At 43.9% G+C, this 23,123-nt stretch overlaps 1 protein-coding gene across 9 annotated transcripts in view; it reads left to right on the top strand.

Moving 5' to 3' along the window:
• NPAS2 (neuronal PAS domain protein 2) overlaps positions 1 to 23,123 on the top strand; it is a 182,003-nt gene that overhangs the window by 74,188 nt on the left and 84,692 nt on the right. For 7 of the 9 annotated variants that reach the window (XM_033838602.2, XM_033838608.2, XM_033838605.2 and 4 more), the window contains one exon: positions 5,413 to 5,466. In XM_033838602.2, the coding sequence (XP_033694493.1) occupies positions 5,413 to 5,466 (54 nt within the window). Of the gene's footprint in view, positions 1 to 1,224; positions 1,248 to 5,412; positions 5,467 to 23,123 lie in introns of those variants that run through there. The other 2 variants (XM_073791030.1, XM_073791029.1) reach the window with 1 other exon arrangement.

Raw genomic sequence — 23,123 nt, 5'->3', positions numbered from 1 at the left:
AAGAAAGAAAAGTGGGCAAAACACTTGAACAGATGCATCACAAAAGAAGCTGTCTAGACAGCAAATAAGTCCATGAAAAGATGCTCAACATCATTAATCATCAGGGAGATGGAAAGTCAAATCCCCATGAGATCCCAAAACATACCCACTAGAATGACTAAAATTAAGAAGACATACCAGTGTTGGGTGAGAATGTGGAGCCTCTGGAACTCTCGTGTGCTACTGGTGCAAATATAAAAGTGTACAGTCACCTTGGGAAACAGTGGGGCAGTTTCTAACATAGTAAGCATATGGCTATACTGTGATCCAGCAGGTACACTCTTAGTTGTGTATACCCGAAAGAATGAGTGCTTATTTCCACCAAAACACTTGGATATAACTTATCCTGGTGAGGTTAATTTTGACCCCGGGTGAAGGTGGTATCTGCCAATCTTCTCTACTTATAAAGTTACTATTTTTCTTTTATAATTAATAAATGTCTTGAGGGAGATACTTTGAACTATGCAAATAACCTGATTCTCCTCAAACTTTTGCCCGTTAATTTCGGCATCCCTCAGTGGATTTTGCCTGCAACAGTTATTACTTTGGTGTACTGACGGTGATCTTTGATTTCCCTTCTTCCTTCTACATTTATTAGTTGAAATTCGTCTGTAAGGGAAACCTGTCCCCTCCTCCATTTATTTATTCATTTAATTATTTATTTGTACCAGTGGACTCATGAATATTTAGTTTATTCTCTGGGTTGCTATCCATCGTTACAGATTTTGTTGTTCCAATAGTTCCAGGCTCTCTTTTCCTCAGCCTCTCATCATTCTCATTGGTTATTATTTCTTGAGTGGTCAGTTAGTAGATGCAGATGCCTGTACTTGAAATTTCGGGAGATGTTACAAGGTGTAAAAAGACTCCAAATAGTTTGTGTTCCAGAAAAAGCCAAGAAACCCAGAACTGGAAGAGCCCCCAAGAAATGAAATGTACTGGGTGGGCGGGGTCTCCTCCCTGTGCCCCTCTACCCGTCCCCACCATCCTGTCTGCCCCGGAGGCTCCCCTGTGAGGATGTCATAATAGCCTCCCTTTCTGTCTTCTGGGTGGTGTGGCCAACAGGAGACACAAGTGAGAGACTGGGGAGGGCGGACGAGGAGGTGAGGTATTTATCCCCTTGTCTCCCTTCTTACAAGGTTTCTTCAGGCTGACTGCATCCCTCCACCAAATGCCACCTCTCCTATATGACACGCTCCTTCCAGGTCCAGGTAACCAGTTCCCTCTTGTCCCTTGATGCACAGAGGTGTCAACAGCTCTGCTGACACCAGCCCTAGGTACCTGCACCATCTCTCCTGGTTTCCCTAGCCACCCCACCTCCACACACCTTTACACACAGCCTCCTTGCAGTTAAGTCCTGTTTCCTGTTGGGACTGTGACGAAGAAACCCCTAAATGTCTAGCCCATCTAGGATGTGTGGTTATCTGGAGTAAAAATACAGGCGCTTTCCACCGTTGTTCACTTTGGGGGTTAATCATATCAACAGTTATTTTCTCAGCTCTACACAGAATCTCCTTTGCCTTCATTGCAGCTCATTTTCTCTTCCCTGGCCTTCTGTGGTCATTAAAAAAACAAAACAAAACAAAAAAAACTGCTGCTCAAAATCCTTTTTAATTGGAAATTCTTTTTTAAAAAAATTTTTTGTTGAAATATAGTTGATTTATAATGTTGTGTTACCTTCAGTTATACAGTAAAGTGATTCAGATATATAGATATATATAGATATATGTATTCTTTTACATTCTCTTCCATTATAGTTATTACAAGACATTGAGTATAGTTCCCTGTGCTATACAGTAGGTCCTTGTTGGTTATCTATTTCATATATAGTAATGTGTGTATTTTAATCCCAAACTCCTAATTTATTCTTCTCCTTTCTGAATTGGAAACTCTTTATACAATTGGGAAAAGTCGCTGTCACCCCTTAAACTTCTCTGTTGTTCCTTTCACCCAACCTCACAGGACTACTTTTCTTCCCCTTTTCCCTCTTTCTTGTGTGCTTTGGGCCCCTCCGCATGATGAATTAAAAGAGTGACTCAAAGATACAAGGGGGGAGGGACACCCATGTTCCTCATAATGGTCCAAAGGTGTAGGCAACCCAGGGTCCATCAACAGAGGATGGGTAAACAAAAGGTGGTCCATACCTACGGTGGAATATGATTCAGCCTCACAAAGGAAGGAGATTCTGACACATGCCAAGACACGATGAACCTTGGGGCGTTATGCTAAATGACACAAACCCATTACAAAAGGACAAATCCTGTATAATTCCACCTCTATGAGGGCCCTAGAGTCGTCAGAATCGTGGAGACAGAAAGTAGAATGGTGGTCATGAGGGGTTGGATGAAGGAAAGTGGGGAGTCAGTGTTTAATGGGGACAGAGTTTCAGTTTTGCAAGATAAAAAGAGCTCTGGAGATGGACGGTGGTGATGGTTGCACCACAGTATGAATATACTTAATGCTACTGAGCTGTAGAGTTTAAAATGGCAAATTTTAAGTTATGTGTACATTACTGCAATTGTTTTTTTATGTGCGCTTAACTTTTTAATTTTTCTTTTATATTGGAGTATAGTTGATTTAAAATGTTGTGTTAATTTTAGGTGTACAACAAAGTGAATCAGTTATACATATACATATATCTGTTCTTTTTCAGATTCTTTTCCCATATAGGTTATTACAGAATATTGAGTAGAGTTTCTTGTGCTATATTGTAGGTCCTGTTGTTTGTCTATTTTATGTATAGTAGTGTGTGTATGTTAATCCCAAACTCCTAATTTATCCCTCCCCCCAGCCTTTCCCCTTTGGTAACCATAAGTTTGTTTTTGAAGTCTGCGAGTCTATTTCTATTTTGTAAATAAGTTCATTTGTATCATTTTTTGAGATTCTGCATATAAGTGGCATCATGTGATATTTGTTTTTCTCTGACTTACTTCACTTAGTATGAGAATCTCTAGGTCCATCCATGTTGCTGCAAATGGCATCATTTCGTTCTTTTTTATGGCTGAGTAATACTCCATTGTATATAGGTACCACATCTTCTTTATCCATTCCTCTGTTGATGGACATGAGGAAGGCATGGGAGACAGCAGGTGTGACAAAACAGGACATTGGTGTGAAGCTTCTGGGGCAGGTGCTCCTGGGGAGCACAACTCAGGTGTGTTCTCTTCCCTCAGGTGCAGTGGAGCAGAGTGACTTAGGGGTCAAGTGACAGGAATAGGGCAAGGAAATGGGAGGGATGGGAAAGAAGAGAACGTGGGTGTAGAACATCAGGGCTTCATGGATTCAGGAAGTGTTTAAGAACAGAGAGAGAGGAATCAGAGCTGCCGCAGTTGATACAGAGTAGCTCTTAGTCATTTGTAGGTGTTTCTACAACGTTTCATGTATGACAAAGCAGCCCCTGCCATCCAAACAGGATTCCAGATCCTCAGCAAAGCAGACCGAAGCCCACATCCTCCCGTAAACGTGCTCTGTCCAGGGGTACCTGGGAAGGGGCACGGCTTTTACCCTTTTACCATGGCTGGATGCGGGCTCATGCCCTCAGCACACGGGCAGCCACCGCTTTCCATGGAGTGCAGACCTGGGGTAGCACATCATTAAACAAATGGACTGCATTTTTCATGTCTTAAAGCTCTGAACAGATTCCATCTGGGAAACATTAAGCAGATGCCTGTTTGCAGATATGCTAACTCCATTCTAATTATGCCACAGGCCTCAACTGCTGAATGGGGTTTCTTGCGAATCTGTCACTAAAATATGCCTGCTATTAACCGAATGGGGCTTGTAAGTAAACAGGGGCTGTGACTGCAGAATTCCTTTTCCTCTTTGCCTCAGACTCATGCCTGGGCTCACAGCAGACCAAAAACTACAAAACAAAATTATCTCAGAGAAAAGATTCATTTGTCCCATTACAAATTTTTACCTAATGTTACAATTTTTTTTTTTTTTTTTTTTTGCGGTATGCGGGCCTCTCACTGTTGTGGCCCCTCCCGTTGCGGAGCACAGGCTCCGGACGCGCAGGCTCAGCGACCATGGCTCACGGGCCCAGCCGCTTCACGGCACGTGGGATCCTCCCGGACCGGGGCACGAACCCGCGTCCCCTGCATCGGCAGGCGGACTCTCAACCACTGCGCCACCAGGGAAGCCCAAATGTTACAACTTTTATGTATGGTTCTATTGGATTTGCTGTTTGGTTGAGAATTCTTATATTCATGTTCATGAATGAGATTGACCTAGAATAATTCTTTCTGTTAATATCCTTGTCTACTTTTGTTACAAAATTCATACTGGCCTTTTCATAAAATGAGTTATTTTCATAAAAAAAAAAAACTGTCATCAGGAACTTGGAATTTTGAGCGTAAAGGTTAGTGCATTTGCAAAGTGTTGATTCTGGAGTTCTGATGTCAGGCCCTCCCTCTGTTTAGAGACCAGAAGCGTGTGGGTCACGGCGATCCATTTCTTCTGTGGTCCCCACCCTTATCTCCACCACACTTTGCCTCCAATTCCCTCAACTCTGGCCTCAGGGACACCCTGAAAGTCTTTCTGCATGGAGGGGCTGGAGGGGGACCTCCCCCAGACAGATGGGACTCCGGGAAACGTGTGAAGGAAGACTAATCAGGGATGTGGCTCTGAGGGGTGAAGGACCACAGGCCTGTGTGTAGCAGGGGACACCGGGTCAGTCGGCCCAAGAGCCTTTGAGCCAGCGGCCTGGGAGAGTAGAGGCCCAGGTGATGAGGTTTGGGGCTGTGAGAACATTCCTGGATTGTTACTTCCTTTTTCACATCTGTGTACCTTGACTATCTAGGGGGTGTACATGCCTTAAAGATAGGGGAGCAGTTATACTTTTGGGGGCCCCGATCCCTCCAGGCTGCATAAGAGGAATTTGTGTATTTAAATGAACAGATAAAGAAATGCTCTCCTTTAGAACGTCTCGGGCAGCTTGCAGGTTTGAAATAAACAGATGCTTTGTTGAGCTGGGTCCGGAAAGCAGTTCCCAGAGTGTGATCTAGGGACCCAGGGGGGGTCCTTGAGGTCAAAACAGTTTTCCTAATGTTAACATATCATTTGCCTGTTTACTCTTTTGAGTATACAGTGGTCTTTTCCAGAAGCTCTTGGAGTTCTGTTGATGACATCTCTCTGATGCTTAATGGAATATTGTACATTTAAGATTTCTCAGTTTTCACCCACATACAAAAGAGGTCTTCAGAGTCCTCGGTCATTTTTGAGAGGGTGCAAAGAGTTGCTGGAACCAGAAAGTTTGAGAACCTGTGGATTAAGGCATGTGATTTAGATCAGACCAAAATGATGGCAACCAGAAAGACCTGTGAGAAAGGTCGAGAATCAGAGAGTCATCATCTGTTCTTTTTTTTTTTTTTGCAGGAAAAACTGCCGAGACAATCTAATGGATGAAGATGAGAAAGACAGGGCAAAGAGGTAAGAGGGGCGACTTCCCCGCCGCGGCTGTGTCGTGTGTCCGCCGTCCGAACCCCGCTTGTGCTCACTCTGCAGCGGAAAGCACGGCCAGGCAGGGGGCTGGGGCACATGTGCTCCTTGAAATACTGCGTCGCTCCGCTGAAAAAATTCAAGCCGGTTCCCTCAGTTTTGTTCCTTACCCAGAAATTACTGATCGTGTGGGACTTGCCAAGTGGTTTGTAGCTTTCACATGTCCGTGTGGTGACCCTGTTGACGGGGGCCTCCTTTCAGAAGCCTCCAGTTACTGCATTTCCAGGATGGACACTGCGTGGCGAGGCAGCCTGATTAGAGCCAGGCCAGGCTGGGTTTAAATCTTGGATGTGCTGTCAGGGAGCTGTTGGCCCTGGACAGTAATTGGAATAATCATCAGCACGCAGTGAACATGGAATAACCATCCTCGCTGGGCTCAGCTCTTCCATATATGGTATCTCAGCTTCCTCGTCGGAAAATGGAGCTGTCACAGCTGCTTGGCACTGTTGTCGGGTTGACCAGAAAGCCTGGCTTGGTCGCTGGCATGTCAGCGCTGTTAGAACCACGTCCATGCTTATTCCTTCACTGGACATTTATTGAACACCTACTGTATATGAGGTGGAATCATAAAGTAGATATTTTGTTTTATTTTATTTTATTTTTTGGCCTCACCGCGGGGCATGCGGGATCTTAGTTCCCTGACCAGGGATTGATCCCGTGCCCCCTGCACTGGAAGTGTGGAGTCTTAACTACTGGACCGCCAGGGAAGTCCCCCATAAAGTGGATATTTTGAAGGTAGAGGCCAGTCGGATGGTATCTGTCTCGTACGATCAGACCGAGTTGGCAGTGACCACACCAGGCTCTGGGGTAATAAAGATGAATGAGAGGCGTGCCCATGGGAGGGCCCAGGTGAGTGGTGGTGATGGGTAGGTGACCACGGATCATTAGGTTGCGCGGGGACGGGCCCAGCAGTGGTGTCCTATGGCGACACGGGATGTCCTGTCTCAGGAAGGCCTTTACTCAGGCCCGGAGGACTAGCCTCCTTCCTCCAAGCTCTTTGCTCTCTTCTCCTGCCACTGCCTGTGGCTGGCAGGTCCCTCCGCCCTCTGACAACCTACAGGGCTGAAGGGTTTGCCCACCTCCCTTCACAGAGCCCACTACCTGGTTGGCACCTACAGAATCCTCCACTTTCGAATGACGGAGCCCTCAGAAGTCGCCCAGTTCAGCAGCCCCGGGGGTGTCTGTCCTTCCACGTCACCTGGTGCGGGGGCAGCCATGAGAACAATAAGTCCCCGGCCACTCAGACCTCTGAGACCTGAATCTTCCCCTGTGGGGCGCAGGGGAAGTGTGCATTGGTTGTTAATTTCCCAAATATTTCCTTAAGAACATCAGGGAGCAGGGCAATGCCGGAGGGGTAGGCAAACTCAGGTTGGGGTGGAGTGAGGATTGCTGGAGCTGGAGGACCAAGGTAAACCAACAGTAATATGAGGAACTCCCCGGACTATTCTGAACTAACAGGCACATCACTTGGCACTGGGGACCATGGCTCCCTTAGGCCACCACCTACAAGGGCTGTAAAATCCAAGCAACATGCAAATGAATAGATGAGATGAGACCAGACTGGAACGGAGTCCTCGTGCCGCCTCTCCCTGGCAGGCCTCCAGCTCTCTGCTGGGGGGCATCTCGCCTCTTGGTTGCACGCCAGGTCGCTGTGGAGACAGGGCAGGAGGCAGAGGCCTGAGCTGCATTCCTGGCTGGCGCTGTCCTACCTGATGGATTCCAATAAGCCCCTTCACCTCGCTAAGCCTCCACCTTCCCAGCTGCAACACGAGGCTCATCATTTCTGCCCTGCCCTCCTCGCGGGCTATTTTGGGAACAGCCACAAAATACACCAAGAAGCTTTTGCTTTTTTAAGTATTCATCGCTACCTGTGTGTGAAGATGCAGGACATTTTCCATTAACACATTTATAAGCTACTTCCATTAGCAATAATGAAAAGGTCAGTGGTGCTGGCCAGTGGTCACTGGGCGTGCCCTGTGTGCCCTGATAACTTTCGGGTGCACGGTACCAGGCTAAGTACTTTTCTATGCATTATCTCATATCAACTCCTGCACATTCCTTTGAGGTGTGTATCATCCTTATTCCCATTTTACAGCTAAGGAAACTAAGTAACTTGTCAAACCACCCTAAAGCTCTAACAAGTAGCAGAAGTGGAAGATAAATACAGGCTTCCTAAACCTTGGACTCTGTTCTTATTCTCCGGACCACACACATATCTCTTCACATGAGAACTAATTTGGTCTGTCTGGCAGGCCCAGACCGTGTCCTGATGTGACTTTGGGTCCATAGGAGTTTGGCTTTTGCCATCATCATCTTTAATGTCACCCCCAGGCCCACAGTCTTAGTCCTGTCTTTTTACTGCATGGCTTACCTCAAAATCAGGAAGAGGTCAAATGCATGTTTAGGCTCTACCATGCTCAGAGATCATCCAATATAGATATTCCAATAAAATCTTGGCTAAAAATTCTTAGAAATCCAATTGTATGCAGTTCCTTTCCATTTATTGCCACCCCCATTTGCTTTGAGGCATGGGCACCCATGCCACCAAATCTCCTATTTGGAAACCTCCCAGCATAGACACTGGGCAGTGAGGCTGCTGGTCCTTACTCCCCTCTTGTCCTCAGGTGGGGAGACGGGTTTTAGAATGTTTAGGAATACCCAGATCTCTTCGCCAGAATAGCAGCAATAATGCAGTATTCTTCGTAACACGTGGGGGAAAAAAAACAAGGGCAAGACAAAGACAATACTAAAATTGTATCACTTCCAAAGCCTCTAGCTCTGTGGGTTTTATAGCAGCAACGTGGGAGGCCCTTCCCCTAATCCCACCTGGAGGTCTGATATGAATTGTTTTCTCTCCCGGTATTTTTGATGAGATTTAGCTTCAGATCAGATCTCTCGTTGTCTCCAGAACACATGAGCTATATTAGGCAAGGTTTTCAAAGCTTTGGGGAATTCATGGGTTATTTGGATTGTTTGATCAACTATTCTAAACCAGGACACGGATCCACTTTCTGCTGTGAATTTCCATGTAAATCCAGTGAGCATTGAGCGCCCTATTGTGTGTACAGAACTATGTGCTTTTTCTTTAGGGAAGATGTAAAAACATGGTCCTTGTACTCAGAAAAGAAACAGTTTGATTGAGAGACATTTGGATCCCTAGATAATGAGGCACAGTTTACCAGTCATAAGCACATTTTTCTAATTCTGATGTGACACTGTTTGGCAGTGTGTGTGTGTGTGTGTGTGTGTGTGTGAGATCCAGGAAGTAGTGTGGTGTGGCAGGAAGTGCATGGGCTTATAATCAGACAGTCCCAGCTTTGATTCTTGTCACTTTTACTTTCCGTCCTTAGACGAGCTTAAAAAAAAATCCTCTCCTAGCCTCAGTTTCCTACCCTGTAAAATGGGGGTGTTAATAGTAGCACGCTCTTCCTAGGGTTATTGCAGGAACTAAATGGAGCTCAGTATAAGACCCTAGCACAGTGCAGGGTACACAGTGCTAATAAGAAAAGCTAACACTTCCGGGGCACACACTGTGTGTCTGCAGCATTTTACATGCATTAACTCTAAACCTCGACAGAGGTTATTTTTAGTCCCATTTTACAGTGGAGAAGCCGGAGGCTGAGGGGTCCCACAGGCAGGCAGGGATTCACATTCAGGCATCAGTTCCTAAAGTCTGGGCTCTTGACAGCTGCTCATAACATGATTCACCCACGTGTCCAAGGGGTAGGGACAGAAAGCATTGGAAGAATCATCACTTTCCAAAGAAAGCAAGCTTCTGTAACTGGGCAGTATTGTAAAATACAGCTCATTCCATTTCTTGATAGAACTGAATGCTAAGAAGAAAGTCTTTCATGAGAGCCTCCTTTAATCCAATATTAAATGGTCAGTTCATTGGCATTAACTAAAATTACATTATCTCTTATCAGTGAAGGTCTATTTCCATAACCTCGTGCATTTTCACTGAAGGAGGGAGGATGGGTGGTGAGTTTAGAATTGGGCTGCCCCTTGCAGGACATTTGGTCCTGTCCAGAATGTCCATGAGACACTTGGTCCATAAGATATTTGGTCCACGCCAAAAGGCCCTTGAAATTTGGTCCTATCCCAAACATCCGTGAACATAGTTGGTCCATGCCAAATGGTTTTGGACAGGACCAAAATATCAAGGACCTTTTGGCATGGACCAGATGTCTCCCTGGAAGTTTTGGATAGGACCAAATTTCAAGGACATTTTGGTGTGGACCAAGCATCTTATGGACCAGATGACTTATGGACGTTTTGGACAGGACCAAATGTTTGCTAACCATGTCACCTTTTCTTAAAATCAATGTATAGTTGATTTCCAATGTTGTGTTAGTTTCAGGTGTACAGCAAAGTGATTCAGTTATACATACATATATATCCATAATACATATTTTTTCAGATTTGTTTCCCATTTTCAGATTCTTTTCCATTTTAGGTATTACAAGATATTGAGTATAATTCCCTGTGCTATACAGTAGATCCAGTTGTTTATCTTTTTTTTTTTTTTTTTTTTTTTGGGGTATGTGGGCCTCTCACTGCTGTGGCCTCTCCCATTGCGGAGCACAGGCTCCGGACGCGCAGGCTCAGCGGCCATGGCTCACGGGCCCAGCCGCTCTGCGGCATGTGGGATCTTCCCGGACCGGGGCACGAACCCGTGTCCCCTGCATCGCAGGCGGACTCTCAACCACTGCGCCACCAGGGAAGCCCCTGTTTATCTATCTTATATATAGTAGTTTGTATATGTTAATTCCAAATTCCTAGGTTATCACTCCCCCCACTTCCCCTTTGGTAACCGTAAGTTTGTTTTCTGTGTGTGAGTCTGTTTCTGTTTTGTAAATAAGTTCATTTATATCATTTTTGAGATGCCACATATAAGTGATATCATATGGTGTTTGTCTTTCTTGTATGACAGACTTCACTTAGTGTGATAACCTCTGACCTTCATCCATGTTGCTGCAAATGGCAAAATAGCGTTCTTTTTTGTGGCCTTTGTCAATAAGGATCAAGAGTGTCAGGCAAGAGTAGCTGCTGCTTGGAGTTCTCTGCAGGGCGAGAGCTGGTTCTGAAACACAAGCTAGATCATTATATTATTCTTTGACCCTAATCCTTAGTCTCAACACCAGTGAAATGGTTCAGACAAGAGGGAGGAGTTAAAACACAACAAATAAGAAGCTTATACATTCAGTTTTTTAAAAAAAATTATTTATTTATTTTTGCGGGGGGGGCCGCGTTGGGTCTTCGTTGCTGTGCACGGATTTTCTCTAGTTGTGGCGAGCGGGGTCTCTTCTTCAGTGTAGTGCGCAGGTTTCTCATTGCGGTGCCTTCTCTTGTTGGGGAGCACGGGCTTCAGTAGTTGTGGCATGCAGCCTCAGTAGTTGTGGCTCGTGGGCTCTAGAGCGCAGGCTCAGTAGTTGTGGCACACAAGCTTAGCTGCCCCACAGCATGTGGGATCTTCCTGGACCAGGGCTCAAACCCGTGTCCCCTGGATTGGCAGGCGGATTCTTAACCCCTGCGCCACCAGGGAAGAGTCTCTACATGCAGTTTTGCAGAAGCAGGCATTGCAGAAGGAAAGGCTTCAGCACTGGGAGGCTTGTTGTTACTTCCGGTCCCTCCTGGGGTGTTGGTTGATGTGGACCAATGACAGCTGCCATTCCATCACCCTTGCATCAGGATTGGTTAAGGAAGCATGTGAGCAAGTGGAAGATACAGAAGGGGATACGGAGCATTACCCTGCCCTCCAAGAGCTTTGAGGCGGGTTGGGGGCATCCTCCAAGCATAAAGGGGAAAGAACGTACCCGAGCGGTGTGTTGGGCAGAGCCGGGAGGATGACCAGAATTTGTGGGCCCTGCTTTCTCAGCTGGGTGTCCTTTCGTGGAGAGTAACTTGGTTAAGAGGGGAGACTGACCTCGTCGTTTTATTTCTCTGTTGTAAATTATGTAGGTGTAACAGGAAAGGCCGGCCTGCACCGTGAAGGTTGTAGCCCACTTGGAGGACTTCTGCCCTGTGCACACTTGCCGATGCCCCTGTGGCAGGCTCAGTGCGGAGTGAAAAAGCCTTGCCCTGGGCATTGCATGTAGCTGTTCCCAGCTGGAGCCCATCTATCATGCTAATTTTGCTGTGTTTTTCTTCCTTAGGCTCCTGACCGGGTGTTCTGTACATCGTCATAAGCCCACACACAGGGAAAAAACGGCAGTAAAAAATTCGAGGCTCCTTTCTGTCTCTTTTATTTGGTGACTAAGGCAGCAGCAGGCATTGCGAGAACATAGTGGTATCAGGACACACGAGTCATTCCTCTTACCCTGTAGTTTCCAGATGAGTGACTCTGCATTCAAAGCAAAGCGGAGGGTAGCAGTGTACTTGCAGGCAGAATGCTAATTCTTACTGTGGCCCAGTAAACAGAGACGGGAACGGTGCCTCCTTCTGTTTGGGGCTCTTGGCTTTCACCCTAGTGGGGTCCCTTGGTTGACAAGAAGACTTGTCAGAAGGAGAAATGTTTTCCTGGTAGGCCTAGAAACTTGGGACTGTCCCAGCTCGGGGAGACCTGGCACCTTCCTGGGGGCATCTAAGGCAAAGGGTAATTTCCTTAACTCCCTTTCAATCATTTCAATACATTTTACTTTTCTAATTTTTATTTTATATTGGAGTAGATTAACAATGTTCTGTTAGTTTCAGGTGTACAGCAGAGTAATTCAGTTCTACATACACATGTATCTACTCTTTTTTTTTTTTTTTGGGGCTGCATTGGGTCTTGCTGCGCGTGGGCTTTCTCTAGTTGCGGTGAGCGGGGATTATTCTTTGTTGTGGTGCGTGGACTTCTTATTTCGGTGGCTTCTCTTGTTGCAGAGCACAGGCTCTAGGCGCTCGGGCATCGGTAGTTGTGGCATGCAGGCTCAAGAGTTGGGGCTCATGGGCTCTAGAGCACAGGCTCAGTAGTTGTGGCGCATGGGCTTAGTTGCTTCATGGCATATGGGATCTTCCCGGACCAGGGATCGAACCCGTGTCCCCTGCACTGGCAGGCGGATTCTTAACCACTGTGCCACCAGGGAAGTCCCGTATCTACTCTTTTTCAAGTTCTTTTCCCATTTAGGTTATTACAGAATATTGAGCAGAGTTCCCTGTGCTGTACAGTAGGTTAGGGTTGGTTATCTGTTTTAAATATAGCAGTGTGTACATGTCAGCCCCAAACTCCCAGTCTATTTTTTTTGTCTGAATGCTTAATTTTTTTTAAATTGGGGTATAATTGATTTACAATGTTGTCTCAGGTGTACAGCAAAGTGAATCTGTTATAAAAATACATATGTCCACTCTTTTTTTCGATTCTTTTCCCATATAGGCCATTATAGAGTATTGAGTAGAGTTCCCTGTGCTATACAATAGGTCCTTATTAGTTATCTATTTCATATATAGTAGTGTGTATGTATCAGTCCCAATCTTCCAATTTATCCATCCCCCCTTCCCTGCTTACCCCCCAGTAACCATAAGTTGGTTTTCTACATCTGTAACTCTGTTTTGGTTTTGTAGATAAGTTCATTTGTAGCCCTTTCTTAGATTCCACATATAAGCAGTATCATATAATATTTGTCTTTCTCTGTCTGACTTACTTCACTCACTAGGATAATCTCTAGGTCCATCCATGTTGCAGCAAATGGCATTATTTCGTTCTTTTTTATGGCTGTGTAATATTCCATTGTATATACGTACCACATGTTCTTTATCCATTCCTCTGTTGATGGGCATTTAGGTTGCTTCCATGACCTGCCTATTGTAAATAGTGCTGCAATGAACATTGGGGTACATGTATCTTTTTGAATTATGGTTTCCTCCTGATATGTGCCCAGGAGTGGAATTGCTGGATCGTGTGGTAGCTCTATTTTCAGTTTTTTAAGGAACCTCCATACTGTTCTCCATAGTGGCTGCACCAGTTTACATTCCCACCAACAGTGTAGGAGGGTTCCCTTTTCTCCACACCCTCTCCAGCATTTATCGTTTGTAGAATTTTTGTTGATGGCCATTCTGACTAGTGTGAGGTTATACCTCATTATAGTTTTGATTTGCATTTCTCTAATAATTAGTGATGTTGAGCATCTTTTCGTGTGCTTTTTAACCATTGTCTTTGGAGAAATGTCTATTTAGATCTTCTGCTCATTTTTTGATTGGGTTGTTTGTTTTTTTTGATATTGAGCTGCATGAGCTGTTTGTATATTTTGGAGATTAATCCCTTGTCGGTTGCTTCGTTTGCAAATATTTTCTCCCATTCTGTGGGTTTTCTTTTCATTTTGTTTATGGTTTCCTTCACTGTGCAAAAGCTTTTCAGTTTAATTGGGTCCCATTTGTTTATTTTTGTTTTTATTTCATTATTCTAGGCGGTGGATTGAAAAAGATCTTGCTGTGATGTATGTCAGAGAGTATTCTCCCTATGTTTTCCTCTAAAAGTTTTATAGTATCGGCCTTACATTTAGGTCTTTAATCCATGTTGAGTTTATTTTTGTATATGGTGTTAAGGTGTGTTCTAATTTCATTCTTTTACATGTAGCTGTCCAGTTTTCCCAGCACCACTTATTGAAGACACTGTCTCTTCTCCATTGTATATTCTTGCCTCCTTTGTCATAGATTAGGTGACCCTAAGTGTGTGGGTTTCTCCCAACCTATTTTAAATTGAAAAAGGATTTTCGGAAGTCCACCATCTTGAAAATGCAGCCTTCCTTCAGAAAAGTCTAAACATTTCTCTTAGAATTTCGGTAACAAGTTCCTAAGGATTGTGTTCCCATGAAATCCTCCCCCCAGGTAAACATTAAGTAAGAATCACTAGGAAATGAGGCCAGCTTCGCATTTAAGCCTCAACATTTTCTGATAACTCTGGCTAAGAGTCAAGATGTCCCCGTTACATCTCACAAGAGAACAGGCTCAGTGCAGCTCATTTATGCCCCAAATGCTTAGTCGGGGCTGCGCAGTAGAAAACAGACTGAGTTGCCGGATTTTTCTGAGATGAGAGTGGCACCAGCCTGACCCATCTTGATCCCTGTGGGGTGACTTCCCCTCCCCACCTCCCATACAGATGACGTTCTCTCTCTCTCTCTCTTTTTTTTTTTTCTTCTGATGTTCTCTTCTTTTTCCGTTTTCTGCGGTACGCGGGCCTCTCACTGCTGTGGCCTCTCCCATTGCGGAGCACAGGCTCCGGACGCGCAGGCTCAGCGGCCACGGCTCACGGGCCCAGCCGCTCTGCGGCACGTGGGATCCTCCCGGACCGGGGCACGAACCCGTGTCCCCTGCATCAGCAGGCGGACCCCCAACCACTGCGCCACCAGGGAAGCCCCGATGTTCTCTTCTTGAACCAAGTTGCTGAAGGCTCCTGGGCTCCGCGGTGCCCGCAAACCCCGCTGCCTTGGTGTGCAGGGATGCTGCGTGGTTATGGAAATGAGGAGGGATGAGCCGGACCTTAAATGGACCTTGCTTTATGCGAGAGTTTCCCAAAATGTATTCTAGGAAATTTTAATCCCAGGAAGTGCCCGCAAAAACACGTTTGAGCCACATGCTGTTTACTGTTTCTCCCTTTTGGAAAGTTTCAGGGCTTCTTAGCACGTGATAGGTACTCCGGCTGCGATTAGCACATAAGCATACCAAACTTCGTTCCATTTTATGTCACGCTGCATTGAAAAAAAAATTATCTGGAAAAAATGTTAAAAAATAGTAACAACAAAACAAACTTCTCTGTCTACAGTTCTTCCCCTTTCTCCAAATAATTCTTCATGATTTTCCATGGAAGACCCTTAGCCCAATACTGTCTTACGCAGTAGGCATGTCAACTTTATTCCCATCATTTGGGGTATGTTTTCTTATACATAAACAATACCAAAACAACACTTGAAAAATACTGAAATGTTGGGACTTCCCTGGTGGCACAGTGGCTGAGAATCCACCTACCAATGCAGGAGACACGGGTTCAAGCCCTGGTCCAGGAAGATCCCAAATGCCGCGAAGCAACTAAGCCCGTGCGCCACAACTACTGAGCCTGCTCTCTAGAGCCCACGAGCCGCAACTACTGAGCCCGCGTGCCACAGCTACTGAAGCACACGTGCCTAGAGCCCGTGCTCTGCAACAAGAGAAGCCACCACAACGAGAAGCCCACGCACCGCAATGAAGAGTAGCCCCCACTCGACACAACTAGAGAAAGCCCGCGCACAGCAACAAAGACCCAACACAGCCCAAAATAAATAAATAAATTTATAAAAAAAAAAAGAAAAATACTGAAATGTTTGAGGAAGTAAACAAAGTTGATTTATAATCATACCACCTAGAGATACAGACACTGTTAATGTTTTGACATACTTCCCATCATGTTTTTCTACATTTCCATCAAATTCTAACAGGAACACTCTTTTTAAAATTTATTGAAGTCTAGTTGATTTACAGTGTTGTGTTAATTTCTGCTGTGTAGTAAAGTGACTCACTTATATGTGTATATACATTCTTTTTCATATTCTTTTCCATTATGGTTTATCACCAGATATTGAACATAGTTCCCTGTGTAGGACCTTGTTGTTCATCCATTCTATATATAATAATAGTTGGCATTTGCTAACCCCAAACTCCCACTCCATCCCTCCCCCAACCCCCATCCTCCTTGGCAACCACCAGTCTGTTCTCTGTCTCTGAGTCTCTTTCTGTTTCACAGATAAGTTCATTTGTGTCATATTTTAGATTCCACATCTAAGTGATATCATATGGTATTTGTCTTTCTCTTTCTGATTTACTTCACTTAGTATGATAATCTCTAGGTCCATCTGTGTTGCTGCAAATGGCATTATTTCATTCTTTTTATAGCTGAGTAATATTCCATTGTATAGGTACCACATCTTCTTTATCCTTTCATCTGTTGATGGACACTTAAGTTGTTTCCATTTCTTGGCTATTGTGAATACTGCTGCTGTGAACATAGGGGTGCATGTATCATTTTGAATTATAGTTTTGTCTGGATATATGCCCAGGAGTGGGATTGGTGGATCATATGGTAACTCTATTTTCAGCTTTCTGAGTAACTTCCATACTGTTTTCCGTAGTGGCTGCACCAATTTACATAACAGGAATATTCATTTTTTTTATTTTTTTAAATTTTATTTATTTTTTTTATACAGCAGGTTCTTATTAGTCATCAGTTTTATACACATTAGTGTATACATGTCAATCCCAATCACCCAATTCAGCACACCACCATCCCCATTCCCTGACGGCTTTCCCCCCTTGGTGTCCATACGTTTGTTCTCTACATCTGTGTCTCAACTTCTGCCCTGCAAACCGGTTCATCTGTACCATCTTTCTAGGTTCCACATACATGCGTTAATATACGATATTTGTTTTTCTCTTTCTGACTTACTTTTCTCTGTATGACAGTCTCTAGATCCATCCATGTCTCAACAAATGACTCAATTTCGTTCCTTTTTGTGTGTGTGTGTGTGTGTGTGTGTGTGTGTGTATTTGTTTCTGCGGTACGCGGGCCTCTCACTGTTGTGGCCTCTCCCGTTGTGGCACACAGGCTCCAGACGCGCAGGCTCAGCGGCCATGGCTCACGGGCCCAGCCGCTCCGCAGCATGTGGGATCTTCCTGGACTGGGGCACGAACCCGTGTCCCCTGCATTGGCAGGCGGACTCTCAACCACTGCGCCACCAGGGAAGCCCAGTTTCATTCCTTTTTATGGCTGAGTAATATTCCATTGTATATATGTACCACAACTTCTTTATCCATTCGTCTGTCAATGGGCATTTAGGTTGCTTCCATGACCTGGCTACTGTAAATAGTGCTGCAATGAACATTGGGGTGCATGTGTCTTTTTGAACTATGGTTTTCTCAGGGTATATGCCTAGTAGTGGGATTGCTGGGTCATATGGTAATTCTATTTTTAGTTTTTTAAGGAACCTCCATACTGTTCTCCATAGTGGCTGTCTCATTCTACATTCCCACCAACAGTGCAAGTGGGTTCCCTTTTCTCCACACCCTCTCCAGCATTTGTTGTTCGTAGATTTTCTTATGATGCCCATTCTAGCTGGTGTGAGGTAATACTTCACTGTAGTTTTGATTTTCATTTCTCTAATATTAGTGATGTTGAGCAGCTTTTCATGTGCTTCTTGGCCATCTGTATGTCTTCCTTAGAAAAATGTCTGTTTAAGTTTTCTGCCCATTTTTGGATTGGGTTGTTTCTTTAATATTGAGCTGTTTATATATTTTGGAGATTAATCCTTTGTTAATTCATTTGCAAATATTTTCTCCCATTCTGAGGGTTGTCTTTTCGTCTTGTTTATGGTTTCCTTCGCTGTGCAAAAGCTTTGAAGTTTCATTAGGTCCCATTTGTTTATTTTTGTTTTTATTTCCATTACTCTAGGAGGTGGATCAAACAAGATCTTGCTATGATTTACGTCACAGAGTGTTCTTCCTATGTTTTCCTCTAAGAGTTTTATAGTGTCTGGTCTTACATTGAGGTCTCGAATCCATTTTCAGTTTATTTTTGTGTATGGTGTTAGGGAGTGTTGTAATTTCATTCTTTTACATGTAGCTGTCCAGTTTTCCCAGCACCACTTATTGAAGAGACTGTCTTTTCTCCATTGTGTACGCTTGCCTCCTTTGTCATAGATTAGTTGACCATAGGTGCGTGGGTTTGTCTCTGGGCTTTCTATCTTGTTCCATTGATCTGTGTTTCTGTTTTTATGCCAGTACTATATTGTCTTGATGACTGTAGCTTTGTAGTATAGTCTGAAGTCAGGGAGTCTGATTCCTCCAGCTCCATTTTTTTCCCCTCAAGACTGCTTTGGCTATACGGGGTCTTTTGTGTTTCCATACAAATTGTGAAATGTTTTGTTCTAGTTCTGTGAAAAATGCCATTGGTAGTTTGATAGGGATTGCATTGAATATGTAGATTTCTTTCGGTAGTATAGTCATTTTCACAATATTGATTCTTCCAATCCAAGAACATGGTATATCTCTCCATCTGTTGGTATCATCTTTAGTTTCTTTCATCAGTGTCTTACAGTTTTCTGCATACAGTTCTTTTGTCTCCCTAGGTAGGTTTATTCCTAGGTATTTTATTCTTTTTGTTGCAGTGGTAAATGGGAGCGTTTCCTTAATTTCTCTTTCAGAGTTTTCATCATTAGTGTATAGGAATGCAAGAGATTTCTGTGCATTAATTTTGTATCCTGCTACTTTACCAAATTCATTGATTAGCTCTAGTAGTTTTCTGGTAGCATGTTTAGGATTCTCTATGTAGAGTATCATGTCATCTGCAAACAGTGACAGCTTTACTTCTTCTTTTCCAGTTTGGATTCCTTTTATTTCTTTTTCTTCTCTGATTGCTGTGGCTAAAACTTCCAAAACTATGTTGAATAAGAGTGGTGAGAGTGGGCAACCTTATCTTGTTCCTGATGTTAGTGGTTTCAGTTTTTCACCATTGAGGACAATGTTGGCTGTGGGTTTGTCATATATGGCCTTTATTATGTTGAGGAAAGTTCCCTCTATGCCTACTTTCTGGAGGGTTTTTATCATAAATGGGTGCTGAATTTTGTCGAATGCTTTCTCTGCATTTATTGAGAGGATCGTATGGTTTTTCTCTTTCAGTTTGATAATATAGTGTGTCACGTTGATTGATTTGCATATATTGAAGACTCCTTGCATCCCTGGGATAAACCCCACTTGATCATAGTGTATGATCCTTTTAATGTGCTGTTGGATTCTGTTTGCTAGTATTTTGTTGAGGATTTTTAAATTTATGTTCATCAGTGATATTAGCCTGTAGTTTTTTTGTGACATCTTTGCCTGATTTTGGTATCAGGGTGATGGTGGCCTCGTAGAATGAGTTTGGGAGTGTTCCTCCCTCTGCTATATTTTGGAAGAGTTTGAGAAGGATAGGTGTTAGCTCTTCTCTAAATGTTTGATAGAATTCACCTGTGAAGTCATGTGGTCCTAGGCTTTTGTTTGTTGGAAGATTTTGTTTTCCGCGGTACGCGGGCCTCTCACTGTTGTGGCCTCTCCCGTTGCGGGGCACAGGCTCTGGACGCGCAGGCTCAGCGACCATGGCTCACAGGCCCAGCCGCGCCGCGGCATGTGGGATCTTCCAGGACCGGGGCATGAACCCATGTCCCCTGCATCGGCAGGCAGACTCTCAACCACTGCGCCACCAGGGAAGCCCTGTTGGAAGATTTTTAATCACAGTTTCAATTTCAGTGCTTGTGATTGGTCTGTTCATATTTTCTGTTTCTTCCTGTTTCAGTCTCAGAAGGTTGTGCATTTCTAAGAATTTGTCCATTTCTTCCAGATTGTCCATTTTAGTGGCATATAGTTGCTTGTAGTAATCTCTCATGATCCTTTGTATTTCTGCAGTGTCAGTTGTTACTTCTCCTTTTTCATTTCTAATTCTATTGAGTCTTCTCCCTTTTTTCTTGATGAGTCTGGCTAATGGTTTATCAATTTTGTTTATCTTCTCAAAGAACCAGCTTTTAGTTTTACTGATCTTTGCTATCGTTTCTTTCATTTCTTTTTCATTTATTACTGATCTGATTTTTATGATTTCTTTCCTTCTGCTAACGTTGGGGTTTTTTTGTTCTTCTTTCTCTAATTGCTTCAGGTGCAAGTTTAGGTTGTTTATTCGAGATGTTTCCTGTTTCTTAAGTTAGGATTGTATTGCTATAAACTTCCCTCTTAGAACTGCTTTTCCTGCATCCCATAGGTTTTGGATCATCGTGTTTTCATTGTCATTTGTTTCTAGGTATTCTTTTATTTCGTCTTTGATGTGTTCAGTGATCTCTTGGTTATTAAGTAGTGTATTGTTTAGCCTCTGTGTGTTTGTATTTCTTACCGATTTTTTCCTGTAATTGATATCTAGTCTCGTAGTGTTATGGTTGGAAAAGATACTTGATACGATTTCAATTTTCTTAAATTTACCAAGGCTTGATTTGTGACCCAAGATATGATCTATCCTGGAGAATGTTCCATGAGCACTTGAGAAGAACGTGTACTCTGTTGTTTTTGGATGGAATGTCCTATAAATATCAGTTAAGTCCATCTTGTTTAATGTATCATTTAAAGCTTGTGTTTCCTTATTTATTTTCATTTTGGATGATCTGTCCATTGGTGAAAGTGGGGTGTTAAAGCCCCCTACTATGATTGTGTTACTGTCAATTTCCCCTTTTATGGCTGTTAGTATTTGCCTTATGTATTGAGGTGCTTCTATGTTGGGTGCATAAATATTTACAATTGTTATGTCTTCTTCTTGTATTGATCCCTTGATCATTAGGTAGTGTCCTTCTTTGTCTCTTGTAATAGTCTTTGTTTTAAAGTCTATTTTGTCTGATATGAGAATTGCTACTTCAGCTCTCTTTTGATTTCCATTTGCATGGAATATCTTTTTCCATCCCCTCACTTTCAGTCTAATGTGTCCCTAGGTCTGAAGTGGGTCTCTTGTAGACAGCATATATGTGGGTCTTGTTTTTCTATCCATTCAGCTAGTCTGTGTCTTTTGGTGGGAGCATTTAATCCAAACACGTTTAAGGTAATTATCGATATGTATGTTTCTATGACCATTTTCTTAATCGTTTTCGGTTTGTTTGTTTGTTTGTTTTTTGCGGTACGTGGGCCTCTCACTGTTGTGGCCTCCCCCGTTGCGGAGCACAGGTTCCAGACGCGCAGGCTTAGCGGCCATGGCTCACGGGCCTAGCCGCTCCGCGGCATGTGGGATCTTCCTGGACCAGGGCACGAACCCGTGTCCCGTGCATCAGCAGGCGGACTCTCAACCACTGCACCACCAGGGAAGCCCTTGGGTTTGTTTTTGTAGGTCCTTTTCTTCTCTTGTGTTTCCCACTTAGAGAAGTTCCTTTAGCATGTGTTGTAAAGCTGGTTTGGTGGTGCTGAATGCTCTTAGCTTTTGCTTGTCTGTAAAGCTTTTAATTTCTCTGTCAAATCTGAATGAGATCCTTGCTGGGTAGAGTAATCTTGGTTGTAGGTTTTTCCCCTTCATCACTTTAAATTTGTCCTGCCAGTCCCTTCTGGCTTGCAGAGTTTCTGCTGAAAGATCAGCTGTGAACCTTATGGGGATTCCCTTATGTGTTATTTGTTGGTTTTCCCTTGCTGCTTTTAATATTCTTTGTATTTAATTTTTGATAGTTTGATTAATATGTGTGTTGGCATGTTTCTTCTTGGATTTATCCTGTATGGGACTCTCTGTGTTTCCTGGAGTTGATTAACTATTTCCTTTTCCATATTAGGGAAGTTTTCAACTATAATCTCTTCAAATATTTTCTCAGTCCCTTTCTTTTTCTCTTCTTCTTCTGGGACCCCTATAATTCGAATGTTGGTGCATTTAATGTTGTCCCAGAGGTCTCTGAGACTGTCCTCAATTCTTTTCATTCTTTTTTCTTTATTCTGCTCTGCAGTAGTTATTTCCACTATTTTATCTTCCAGGTCACTTATCCGTTCTTCTGCCTCAGTTATTCTGCTATTGATCCCTTTTAGAGAATTTTTAATTTCATTTATTGTGTTGTTCATCACTGTTTGCTTGCTCTTTAGTTCTTCTAGGTCCTTGTTAAATGTTTCTTGTATTTTCTCCATTCTATTTCCAAGATTTTGGATCATCTTTACTGTCATTACTCTGAATTCTTTTTCAGGTAGACTGCCTATTTCCTCTTCATTTGTTAGGTCTGGTGGGTTTTTACTTTGCTCCTTCATCTGCTGTGTGTTTCTCTGTGGGGCTTGGTGGTCTCTGGTGGACCAGTGCCCTGAACTTGGCTCTCCCACCTCAGTGACAGTCCTGATGCCTGGCTGGAGCAGCAAGAACCTGTCCTCCACACGGCTCATAATAAAAGGGAGAAAAAAAAGAAAGAAAGAAGAAGATAAAGTAAAATAAAATGAAGTTATTAAAATAAAAAATAATTATTAAGAAAAAAAATTTTGTAAGTAAAAGAATAAAAACGGACAGACAGAACCCTAGGACAAATGGTAAAAGCAAAGCTATAGAGACAGAATCTCACACAGAAGCGTACACATACACACTCACAAAAAGAGAAAAATGTATATATATCGTTGCTCCCAAAGTCCATCTCCTCAATTTGGGATGATTCGTTGTCTATTCCGGTATTCCAGAGATGCTGGGTACATGAAGTTAATTGTGGAGATTTAATCCGCTGCTCCTGAGGCTGCTGGGAGAGATTTCCCTTTCTCTTCTCTGTTCGCACAGCTCCCAGGGTTCAGCTTTGTATTTGGCCCCGCCTCTGCGTGTAGGTCAGCGGAGGGCGTCTGGTTTTCGCTCAGACAGGACGGGCTTAAAGGAGCCGCTGATTCGGGGGCTCTGGCTCACTCAGGCCAGGGGGAGGGAGGGACGCGGAGTGCCGGGCAAGCCTGCGGCGGCAGAGGCCGACGTGACGTTGCACCAGCCTGAGGCACGCCGTGCGTTCTCCCAGGGAAGTTGTCCCTGGATCCCGGGACCCTGGCAGTGGCGGGCTGCACAGGCTCCCCGGAAGAGGGGTGTGGAGAGTGACCTGTGCTCGCACACAGGCCCCTTGGTGGCGGCAGCAGCAGCCTTAGCGTCTCATGCC

The sequence above is a fragment of the Tursiops truncatus genome, chromosome 14 (genome assembly GCF_011762595.2).
Source record: "Tursiops truncatus isolate mTurTru1 chromosome 14, mTurTru1.mat.Y, whole genome shotgun sequence".
Taxonomy (NCBI): domain Eukaryota; kingdom Metazoa; phylum Chordata; class Mammalia; order Artiodactyla; family Delphinidae; genus Tursiops; species Tursiops truncatus.
This window is presented reverse-complemented; position numbering and strand designations above follow the sequence as displayed.